Below are 12,524 nucleotides of genomic sequence, written 5' to 3' on the forward strand. Positions count from 1 at the left end.
TTTAAATTTTGAAGTATTACAACAATTATTTTTACACTGTATTATCAACAAGCACAAAGCTAGATAATACTAAGAGTCACTAAAGGATATTGTTAATACAGTATTTAGTCCAAAGTTATCTTTACACTGAGATTTAATGCATAAATTCTAGTTGTATATTTTCTTTCATTTCACCTATCTGGACGCCACTATGCATCTGAGTTATATTCATATTCTCCAATATTTGGACTAAGCATAAAGAAAAGTACCTTTCCTTCAGTGAGGCAGCAGGGTGGGGCACAAGCTACTTGTCTGGGTGGTCACTGATGCCCTTGCCACCATTTGGTGCCACTTATGCAAAGTAGATAAAACTCTAGAAGTTTTATAAGCATATCAAAATCAGATTTATTGATAAATTGCAGCTGTGGAGCACCCCAATTTAAACTGAGAACATGGTGTGAGGCTAACTGTCTCTCCAGGCCATTTTCCAACCTGACATGGGTTACCTCCATGAGGAGAAAGATATGCCAAGGCTTTCCTTGATGTTGCCTCCTAGCGCTGGGTCTCAGAAATTTTAGAATAGTGTGATGTTCCCTTCACTAGCAATGCTAATACCCATTAATGTACCTATCCTCCATGAATCTGTCTAACCCCTTTTTAAAGCCTTCTATGCTCATGGTCATCACTACCTTCACTTGCAGTGAATTCCATAGTTTAATTGCTTATTGAATAAAGGAGTATTTCTTTGTCTACCCTGAACCTATTGCCCATTAATTTCATTTAGAAATGTCAGTGCTTGACCCATTCCAGTCTGGCTTCTGACCTGGTTATGGGGAGGGGATGACCCTGGTCACTCTCACAGCCAGCCTCTGGAGAAAACTGGATCTCACTGAGTCAGCACTACTGTTCTTGTTAGTCCTGATGTTGGTGTTTGACATGGTCATTCGTGAGCTCTTGACCGACTGCTTAGCCAACATTGGGATTTGAGGCACAACACTCAAAACAGCTGTAGTCCTTCTTCCAAGGTTGGGAACAGAGGGTGGCATCAGGGAGGAGTACCTCTCAGAATCATGCTCTCACTTGTGGGATCCTGCAGGCTGCAGTACTCTCCCTGATGTTATTTAACAGCTATATGCACCCCTTGCCGAGTTGATCCAGAAGTTTGGGCTGGGTTGTCACCAATATGTAGATAACTCCCAGTTATTCCTGCTAGTAGATGGTGATCTGTCAACACCACCAGATGCCTGGAGGCTGTGGTGGACAGGCTCAAGTGGAGTTGATTGAAGTTGAATCCATTCAAGATGGATCCAAGGCACACCTCCCGACTCTTGGAGGAACTCAACTAACAGATTTCCTTCTGTCAGGAGCCTGGACATGATAATGAATGCCTCCCTCTCAATGGAGGCACAGATTATGAATGTCACTCATCTAGCATTTTTCCATTTGTGCCAGGCACAACAGCTTGCACCTTATCTGTCTGCATTGGACCTAGCCAGGGTAATCCATGCAACAGTCACCTCTAGACTTGACTTCTGCAACTCACTCTATGCAGTACTTCCCACGAGGCTGTTCTGGAGACTTTGAATGCAAAGAAAAGTGGTTTGGTTCATCTTTTCCTCTTTTACGAAGCCAAGGCCTTGGAGATGGATATGAAGTAGAAAATTAAAATCCTTCAGTTCATCCAGTACCATTTTGCTTATATCTATTTAGACTTTGATAGGAAATTTATTACAGAGGAAGATTTCAGTTCTAGCTTTGATAGACACTTCCATAACCATGTAGAATCATGTGCATCAGCAAAATGTCAGACCACTTAAAAGATTCAACATAAGGAAATTCAACTATGCATTCAGAAAACTTTGAAGCAGAAAGAGTCACAGTGTAGATATAGTATTGCTACAAGTTCAGGTTTTTTAATTGGTTATGAACTATGCCAGACATGTATGAACACGTACCAATCTTTAACTACTTTTTGAAGATATCTGAAACCTTATTAACATTTAAATCCCCTTAGTACCTGATCATTTTGATGCATAAAAGTTTAATGTACATTTTAGCCTAATGGTAAACTGTTCTTGCTTAAACATCAAATGTAACATAGTCATCAATATTATATGGTGGCATTTTAAGTATTAACCTTGGGTACATGATTTTTAAAGTAGTTCAACCTATATAATTTAGAATCCAAAACCCATACAACACTTAACTAGAATCCCATGGTAATTTTTCACAGATAATTATCTTTATTTATAGAAATTATAATCCAGTTAGTGTATCATGAGTCATCCTGATATATCGTATCAGAGTAGAGAGCTCTAGGTATAGGTTAGGAGTCCCCACAAGTCTCATGTGAGTTGGTCAAGCTTGCTTGATTGTTAATTATTTGGCTGATACATTGAAAAATCTGAGGTATCTAAACAATTTCTCAAAATTATGCCTGCTGTGAAGATAATTAACCCCCTCATTAAAATGCTAACAAGAAAAAAGGCATTAGTTACACGCTAAATTGGATTCACTGTTGTTATAATAAAAAAGCAGAAAATGTGCCCGAAAATGAATTACATTAATATATCTACCCTATTTTTGATTATATTGTAAGTGAACTTGCAAAGATTTGAATAAGTACATTTTTTGATCTAGAAAAGCTAAGAATGTTTGCAAGGTATTTCATGATAAAGATAGATCTGAAGTAGAACTTTGATTATTTTTTAAGCTCTAAGTATGGGTAAGCAAGAGAAGTGAAAATTACCACAGTGAAGTAAGTGCATAATCTTCTGGAAGTATTGAAAACTTCTTGGTGAACTCTACAGATTGTGTACCATTGCTATTTCAATACTTCCATCAATATTACTATTAATTTTATAACCTACCCTTCCCTAAATGTCTTAGGGTGGCTAACAAGTTTTTAAAAAATCAATCCAAATTTACATAAAAACAATAATGAAACATTCATTAAAATATTGGTTTAAAAAAAGCTAAAAGCCACTTCGTTGTTGGTTAAATAATTTCCTGGTGGGTGTTAGATGGTTTAGATCCACCTCTTTTGGGTGGATGGAATTTTCAGGTAGGGAGGCCAGCAGCATCTTTGGTCAGGCAAGCGATGTTTGTGACCTGGTGATCCGTGCTATGGTCACCTTCAGCAATGACTTCTGTTACTCAATCTCAATGAGCCTTTAACTGGAAATTGCAGCTGGTACAAAATGCAGCTACTAGGAACCTCACTGGAACACTTTAGAAGGCCCATATCTAGCCTGTGCTGAGGCAGCTGCATTGGTTGCCAGTTGTGGTCCAAGTTGAAGGTTTTGGTTTTAACCTTTAATGCACTTTGCGATCTGGGGCCACCTATCTGAGGGGCTGTCTATCGCCTTATACCTCCCACAGGGCATTGCACTCTGTGGGTACAAATTTGCTAGGGTTCCTGCTAGGGTCCCTGTACCATGGGAAGTATGCCTGTCCTTGGCCTTCTCAGTCCTGGCCCTGACCTGGTGGAATTAACTCTTGGAAGAGCTGAGGGCCCTGTAGGAACTTTCTCAGTTCTGCAGGGCCTGAAAATGGAGCTCTTCTGCCAGTTCTTTGGTTGAGGCAAAAGTAATGAGGATCAGGGGCCCATCCTCATTTTTAACTGGAACAGCAGGTTTCCTCACACCCCTGATGTTCTGGGTGGGTCATTGTTGAGTCTGGGTGGGTGGTTGTTGAGTGGGTCGGGGTACATTTTAGTTTGTTGCTGGGTTAGGATGTGTTTTAATGCTAGAATTCTATTTTATTGTGGGTTTTATTATGGTTGTTACCCACCATGTGGTCAGCTTGCCAATAATAAATAAATAAATCCAGGATCCAACTAAGATGGAGGTCCTTTAGTGCTGCATTACACTTGGCATGTGAGCCCACCAAAGAATCTCCATCTTAGCTGGGTTTAAGTTCAGACAATTCTGCTTGAGCTAGTTTATAATGGCCTCTAGACATCTGGCCAAAATGCCTGGGAGTATCAACAGACGGCGACACAATCAACAGAAATAGCTGAGTGTCATCAGTGAAGACAACCCAGTCCAAAACCCTGGACCAAGTGCTGGCTGTATTTCCACATCTGCAGCAAATTAAGAACTACTTGGAGAACAGTATGCATGATTAATGCCTCAATAACACTGTCAACAGAAAACAGTCTCTCCAAAGTCTAGGCTTTGAGTTTATTATTTGTTTGCAAAACTGCACAAGAATCAGTACAGTCAGCTTCTACAGTTTATTCTTTATGAAATGTTCCTAGTTAGTCTTTCAGGGAAGTCTTTTTTTAAGGATTAAATTTTTACCTCATCTTTCTCATCAATGGAGACCCAAAGGTGCTTACATTATTCTCCTCCATTATATCCTCATAAAAACCCTGTGAAGTAGTGTAGACTAAGTGTATGTGATTGGCCCAGTTTACCTAGCAAGCTTCCATGGCAGAATGAGGATCTTAGATCTAACATGCCCACTACATCCCGATGATACTATTATTTCTCTTTCAAAAATAGTATATGTGGCACAAAGTTTTACCCCTTCCAAAATGTCTTTTGGCATTACTGTGACCTTTAGCTTTAACCTCCATAAATGTATGGACTTTAAGTTTTAAAACGCCAAAACAGAAGTTACTTAAAATGCAAGGGATATTTGCCAACATTACTGAATACAAATCTGCTTAAAGACTTCCATTTTTTCAAAGAAATAGAAGCAAAGAAGGAATGTTACTTATATCTATATCATATCTCATGGAAGATCATACCCACTCTATATTTTATGTATGTTTATTTTGTTTATTTGCATTTATATACTTCCCTCCCTTGTGGTTCAGAGTGGTTTACAGTAGTGGTTCCCAACTTGCGGCCTGCGGCCCGGTGACGGGCCGCGAAGGCCATGGCACCGGGCCACGGCTCCCTCTCCCCGCCCCCCCGCAGTAAAAAACTTCCCAGGCCGCAAGCTTGCTGCCTGGGAAGCTTCTTACTGCGGGAGGACGGGGAGAGGGAATCAGGGCCGCGCCACTCATCGCGCATGCGTGGGCCGCGCCCGCTCATCGCGCATGCGTGCATGCGCCATGTGCGTCCGAAACCGCGCATGCATGACACTTTTGCGCATGCACGATTTTGTTCGCGCATGACGCATTTGCGCATGCGCAATGCGTGGGCACGGCCCGCTACCCTGCCGGTCCCCAGCCTCAGAAAGGTTGGGGACCACTGGTTTACAGAAAATGTTAGGTGAGTACAAGATAAGTTTGGTAACTGTGTCAACAATCATAACATAGCATGTTCAGGTAATATTTTGTCCACAATCCCATAGACTGTACTTATCTGGATAGGAAAGGATTCTGGGGGTCTAATAGATGTTGTCACTGACTTTGATCAAATACCTGGTGGAAGAGCTCTATTTTTCAGCCCCTGTGGAACTGTGATATCTTGGGCATCTCCTCGGGGAGCTCATTCAACAGGTGGGGGCCAGGACAAACAACAACCTGGCCATGTTCAAGGCAAGACATGTTTCCTTGGGGCCAGGGATGATTAACAGGTTGGTATTGGCAGGCAGAGAAACGGACTCTCAGGTACATTGGACCCAAACCGCATATGGCCTTAAAGGTGATTACTAGTACCTTAAAGCTGATCCAGGATTCAGCTGTTGCAGCTGTTGGAATATGGGCTGGATGTGGGCCCTCCAAGGGATTCTCGTGAGAACTCTGGCTGTTGCATTCTGGACCAGGTATAAGGGTAGTCCTGCATAGAGTGAGTTGCAGAAATCCAGTGTAGAGATGACCATCACATGGATCATTGTGGCTAGGTGTTTTGGGACCAAGTAGGGAGCTAATGGTTTGGCTTGGTGCAGGTGGAAAAATGCCAGCCATGCTACTTTTGTGATCTGTGCCTCCATAGAGAGGAAGGCGTTTAGGATCACACCCAGATTTCTGGCGGAGTGAGCTACTCACAGCTGCAACCTGTCCAGGTTGGGCAATCACAATTCCTTACTTCCTTACTTGGACCCTTCCTGCCCATCTTTGAAGGACTGATCTTCAGATGATTCTGTTTGAGCCATCCCATCATGTTTAAGGTGACTAGATTTTCACACTGGTAAAGCGGGACACCATTGACCAGGGGGGTTCTTGATTAAAAATTTGGTCTATATGGAGCAACAAAAAGAACACATAGAATGTAAAAATAGTATTGTAATATATATATATATATTTTTTACTTTCAACATAAGTACAATTTGCCAGGTACCCCCAGATGTCCCTCCAAAAGTGGGACAATCTGGTCACCTTAATCATATTTCCCCAAAGACTTAAAGTAGTGTAAGCTACTACAGCCAACAGGATGGGACATCCAATAAGCAGGCTAGGGCTAGGATTACAGAAATATGAAATCAAGTAGAAATTTGAGACAAAGGATAAATATTAACACAATACATTAAACAATGCAGAAATTATTTCCATTTTAGTGGTATTTCTATATTTCTATTCTAATGGTACCTACTTTTCTACTGGAAACATCATACATGTGCTATTGTTTACTTTTGTTGTGGCTAGAGAAATAGATTTGGTGTGTTATATCTTCATTTCGAGCCTAAATAATTATATTTCATTTCAGAACTGAAACATGAAATCCACGTGTGGAGACTGACAGCACAGCGAATTAACCCTGCCAGCCGAGAAGAAACTGCCGTTAAGTGCCTTTTAATGCAAAAGGTTTTTGCACTAGATATCTTGCTGAGGAAAAAGTTGACAACGTTCCATAGGTAGGACTGAAATAACAAAGGCAGCACATGTGGAGAGAGCATGGATTCTGCTCATCATGTACATTGTTTGAACCAGTAGTTCCCAAACTTATCTGGCCTACCGCCCCCTTTCCTGAAAAAATATTACTCAGCGCCCTGGAAATTTATTTTTTTTAATTTTAATAGTTATTCATCGCCCCCAAATGCACCTGTCGCCCATCGCCGCCCCCCCTGGATCGCTGCAGCACCCACCAGGGAATCACTGGTTTAAACAAACGTGAATAGACCTATGTAAAAAGGCTAGTTCACTTATGTTTTGTTTGTATAAACCTAAGATTTAGGCTTAGGTCTAAAATTTAATGTGTAAATAAATTTGGAAGCGTGAGTTATAAAGTTAAGAACGAGGGACCTGTGGAGACTCATGTTTGATAAAATATCGTTTCCCCGCTATCTTCCCATGCGATCTGAACATTCGATTGGCCCCTCCGCTTGTCAGTCCGGGGCCAAGGGGCCAACACCCCTAACTGTTTTATTAAGAGGGAACAGATGATTTTCTTGAATGAAATAATCATCAGAATATAGACCTACTTTGATTGTGTGCATGTTTATATGGCAGAGAGAGAGACAGAGAAGAAATAACAGTTTGAAACAGATGGTGAGAGAAACAGGCAGACAGAATTCTTAGTAGGCTAAATGCAAGATGTCTTTGGAGTAGCTATAGTAGCTTGCATAACTCTTCAGAGAGGCAACTGCAAAAGCAATACTTTTTTCTCAGGGAAATCATTTATTTAATTTCATATATTATATATTCAGGGAAGCCGGTTATGTGATTTTATATATTAGGCTCAAATAAGTATCTTTTTTCCTTGTGGGAAATCTGTTATCACCATCCTAAAATTCTTATTTCTTGGTGGAAGACAATTGTAGTGGAACGCAAACCCTAACAAAACTAAGCAAAGGGAATTCACACATCCCTATATTGTTCAATGACAACTTTGACAGAGCTGTCTTTTTATCTGTGCATATATGGACTTTTCTTTCAGACAAATATCAGAAGAAGATAAAAACTGGGAAACAAATATCCAGGAGCTTCAGAAAAAGGTAAATGTGTTCCTTTCACATTTCTGAGAAGCAGCCGACTACCGCTGATTATTCTTCCCAGCACATTTCAGTCCCCAAGTGCTGTACCGGAGAACTGTTAGAGATAGTTTAGGTTGAATATTACTCAAAGCCATGATTTAAACATCATTGTGAAAGTCAGGGGTGGTGGTGGCCTGTTTTGACCTTTGAGGATGGGAGCTAGGGGGTCAGGCCTACTTGCAACCACTAGACAATTTACTGCCACCAGACTTGCATGAGTCATCCAGGACCAGCTGCTTGCTATTGTTTAACAGTAGCTACCTCACACAAGCCAGTGGGATGTGCTGGTTAGAGTTTCAGACTAGGATCTGGGAGACCCAGCTTTGAATCCCCACACAACCATGGAAGCTCACTGGGTGACTTTGAGCCAGGTAGTGATATGAAGTTTGCCAAGAGGACAAAGCATGGAGAAGGAGATACAGGGGGGAAATGAGGTGCCTTCCACAAGACCTTGCAAGTGTTCCACTGCATACCTGGGCAAGACCTGATAGCTGGCCCTGCTTGACTTAGCCGTAGTTTCCTTAAGGAGAGGCTGGCAGGGTGGAAAGAGAGAGGGAAAGCTGAAGTGGGGTAGATTAAGGTAGGTTGATGGTGGATGGGAAGGAGAGAAGAAAACAGGAAAAGGGGGGATAAGCTATTGAGACTTTCTGGGAAGGGAAAGAAAACTAATGGGGGAGGGGAAAATGAGATGCCCTTCAAGTTCTTATAAGACCACTGTTGTTATGTACTTAATATTCAGTAAATAAAGAGGCAATGGAGAATGAACAAATGGAATCAAGCATATGCTCCTCTGAGCATCAGGGGAGGACAGTATACAAATGTAATAAACAAATAAATGAAATAAAATCTAACATTTTCCTTCAAGGACCTCGGTGCATTGTATGTTCCTCCTCCCTCAGACAAGTATTTTATGTTGACAAAATGATTGGCCCACTGTACGTCATGGCAGGGTAGGGATTTGAATTTGGTTCTTTCCAGCTTCATACATCATCTTGGACTCCGTAAAAAAGGCAAGATAAAACTAGAATTGATGTATGATATTTTTCTTCTGTTAACACGAGCCATATATTTGTTCCTCTCAACAGCACAGAATAACAGACAAGATACTGCTCATCAAATGCCTGACTGTTTTGGGATTTGTCATTCTCATGTTCTTTCTCAATTCATTTGTTCCAGGAATTCACTTGGATCTTGGTAAGCTCAGTTTGCCTTTGTTGTGGCTGTATTTATGCAGTATTTAATATGGAGTGTTTCATGCAGTGTTTGGAATATGTATTTAGATACTGGTGCTGGATTCTAAAGTGTTCCTTGTTCTCCTCACCCCAGCAGCCATTTTTGACACTATGAAAATTTATTCGTTGGGTTGTGGCATCCATAAGAAGAGTGTGTATTGAAAGGCTAGAACAGCCTTTTTCAGCCTTTTGACCGTGGCGGCACCCCTGAAAAAATTTTCAGGCTTTGAGGAACACCCAAAGTGATGTCAGCTGGCCATGCTTCCCTGCCATGCCCCTCCAGAAGTGACATGTCACCAGAAGATAGTTTCATTTGTGTGTGCAGCATGCTAAATAGCAAACCTTGCCCGAACTAAGCTAGGGAGCATTAATCTCAGCTGTCTGTGCAAGACATGAGATCAAGCTAATTGTTGCCTGCTTTTTACTCTTAGTGTTTCAGACTTCATAATGGAAGCAGTCCTATTTTCTTTCTAGAATAATGTACAGCATCTCCCCCACCTCTCAAGACAGTTTAAAAAAACCAAGAGGGATTTTCTGTGCTTATTTACTTCTGCCACTCCCCCCCTCCCCACGAACCCCGGAGCAGCCAGGAGCCTGGCTGGGCCTAGTGTCAGGTGACAGCCGGGCACTAGGCCACGCTTGGCCCTTCTGTCACCCTCCCTACCCCTTGAATTGAGACAAAAACACCCACCACACTCATGGAGCCATCAACACACAACCTGAAAGGAGAGGAGCCTGAGCTGAGGACCCCAGACCCCTAGAAATAAACCGTCTTGGGGTCAGAAATGGCTAGTAGGGAGAGTGGAGAGCCAGGAAGATCAGGGGTCCTTGAGTAGACCACATATTGCTGCACTCCCAGTGAAATACTGAAGTCAGAAACCTTCCATGTCTCTGATTGAGAAGCAAACTTTTGAATAACTTTGCCTGTGGTACCCTGAGATCCAGTGTGGTGTAGTGGCTAAGAGCAGTGGTCTCTGATCTGGGGAGCCGGGTTTGATTCCCCACTCCTCCACATTGAAGCCATCTGGGTAACAGTCATATTTCTCTCAGAGATCTCTCAGCCCCACCTACCTCACAGGGTGTCTGTTGTGGGGAGAAGAAGGATAGTCGATTGTAAGCCACTTTGAGACTCCTATGGGTAATGGAAAGCAGAGTATAAGAAGCAGCTCTGTTTCTACATAGTCCTTCCATACTTGGAAGGGGGGATGTCATCTTCTGTGTACTCAGACAAGGCAGATGCTTCTGCTGCTGCAAAGATTCATTGTCGGAACAAGAATAAAAAAAGAGAAAATAAAACTCAGAAGCATTTTCATTGCTCACTATCTGTTTTTGAGAGGCAAAGAATACGTGTGAATGAATGATCATATGCAATTGGAATCATCTTTCTCTCCTGCAGAGAGCTATCCCACAGGTATATGCTGGGAACAGAGCCCAGGCTCTAACATGACCAATCAAAGACTTAACCAATTAGTTGCACTCTGATTTGAGAGCTCTTCCAGCACAGAGCTGCAGTACTACACAACTCAAATGCATGCTGGCTGCTGCTTCAGTGTTTTATGCATACTGGCAAGCAGATTTACAGATGTCAGAGTGCTGTCCTTACAATCAGCAGCTTAATGAAAAAACAGCTTCCAATTACATTCATAGAAAAAGAGTGCTATGTATTATTCATTACTGTGTAGACTTTAAAAAACCATTCTCATAATCCTAGGCCATGCACATTCATCACTTGTTGACTATAGCATAGTAGGATGTCTTATATACAGAAATCCTTCATTGAGAATCTATTCTCAAAACAATGTGTGATAAGGCTGAGATCAAGAGGGAATGAGTGTTCATGTGACTGGCCCAAAGTTACTAACAGTGCCATACTAAGCAAAATTGAACCTGTCTAAAACCATTGATTTCAATTGATTTAGAATGACTTTCCAGAGGAAAACAAACATCTTAAAGGCAGGTGCTGAAATTCTCCTGGAAACCTTTCCCAACCCACTGTGGTTTCTTCTTGCCATATCTAGTCTGTATGTAAAGTGACTATAACTAGATAGCAGCATTTCTGATCATTACAGTGACTAAAACTTTAGTGTTTCCCTGGCAACACTTGCCGCTTGCTGCTGGTGTCAACCAATAGGAGAAAAATGAGGGAAAGAAATAGGAAGTGATGGCAAGCCTCTCTGGGAATCACCAGAAACTCTATGGTAAAACCTCTCTAGGTAACACATAATATTCCCAGTGGTTTCTAGAGAGGTATGAGTTGTCCCTAGAAGCAACGTAACACTATTCTGCTGATAGTGGTCCTCCCATGTCCCTACACCCCAGGCCTAGTCTGGTTGACAGCTGCTGGCTGGCCACTCCCCTTCCCTGAATGCAGCTGATCAATAAGAATAGTTTTTAAGGCTAGGGTTTAATCCAGTTAGAATTCTACTTTCCCCATGCTAATCAGATCCAATTTCCAAGAAATGTAGGCACTTTCATCATGTCTCTGAGTTTATTAAAGTCTGCCCTGTGAAAGTCAAATGTACATGTCTGACTACAAACTTCCTTGGCCCCCATCTCAGAAAGGAATTTTAGGAGGACATGGTCACTCCACCGGTGACCCATGTCCTTCATCCCATCCACCAGCTGTTCCCTTTTGGTCAGTATTAAGTCAAGTATGGCCAAGCCTCTTGTAGGTTCTTCCACCATTTGAGAAATAATATTGTCGGCCAGGTAGGTCAGAAAGTTGTTTCCCAGCATACATGAGGGAAATTGAAGTCACCCATGATTACAAAATCCTGTTATCAGTGTTGATAGAAAAATGTTATAGAGAGGATATTAGAAGGTATGAAAACTCTTCCTGGAATATTTGATCAGTGAGCTACAAGTGTTTCACTTTGAGTTGTTTGATTTATAAAGAACTAAGAAACAAACTTGTTATGTGTGAACTCATCCACAATAGAGATGAACAAGTATTTTAAAATGTTGTCTGATCATGCTATAAGCATTTTTCAAGAGGGCAAATTGAGAGTCCAATGTCACCCTTAAGACCAACAAAGTTTTATTCAAGGTATGAGCTTTCGTGTACATGCACACTTCCTCATATACAATGTCTGAGGATGAGTGCGTGTGCATGAAATCTCATAACTTGAATAAAACTTTGTTGGTCTTAAAGGTGCCACTGGACTCTCTATTTTCCTGCTGCTTTAGACCTACACGGCTACCCACTTGAATCATTCTTCAAGAGAGGTAGGAGGAAATTATGGAACTGATATCTAGGCTATGGAACAACAGAAGGAAGAAATATCAAAACAGGTTTTCTTTGAATAGAGGAGAGTGGAACTTGAGGAAGTTTATTAATTGGTAAATAATGTGGACTTATACCAATTGTAAACATAATTCTCCACACATAAAACCTTACAGTGGCCTGTCATATTTGGTGACATCTTACATTATCTGAAACATTTT

At 41.5% G+C, this 12,524-nt stretch overlaps 1 protein-coding gene across 2 annotated transcripts in view; it reads left to right on the top strand.

The window, feature by feature from the left end:
- Positions 1-12,524, top strand: part of OCA2 (OCA2 melanosomal transmembrane protein) — a 195,156-nt gene that overhangs the window by 115,090 nt on the left and 67,542 nt on the right. For both annotated transcript variants that reach the window (XM_077343422.1, XM_077343423.1), the window contains 3 exons: positions 6,582-6,729; positions 7,752-7,809; positions 8,934-9,042. In XM_077343422.1, the coding sequence (XP_077199537.1) occupies positions 6,582-6,729; positions 7,752-7,809; positions 8,934-9,042 (315 nt within the window). The remainder of the gene's footprint in view (positions 1-6,581; positions 6,730-7,751; positions 7,810-8,933; positions 9,043-12,524) is intronic.

This window comes from Paroedura picta, chromosome 6 (genome assembly GCF_049243985.1).
Source record: "Paroedura picta isolate Pp20150507F chromosome 6, Ppicta_v3.0, whole genome shotgun sequence".
NCBI classification, from domain to species: domain Eukaryota; kingdom Metazoa; phylum Chordata; class Lepidosauria; order Squamata; family Gekkonidae; genus Paroedura; species Paroedura picta.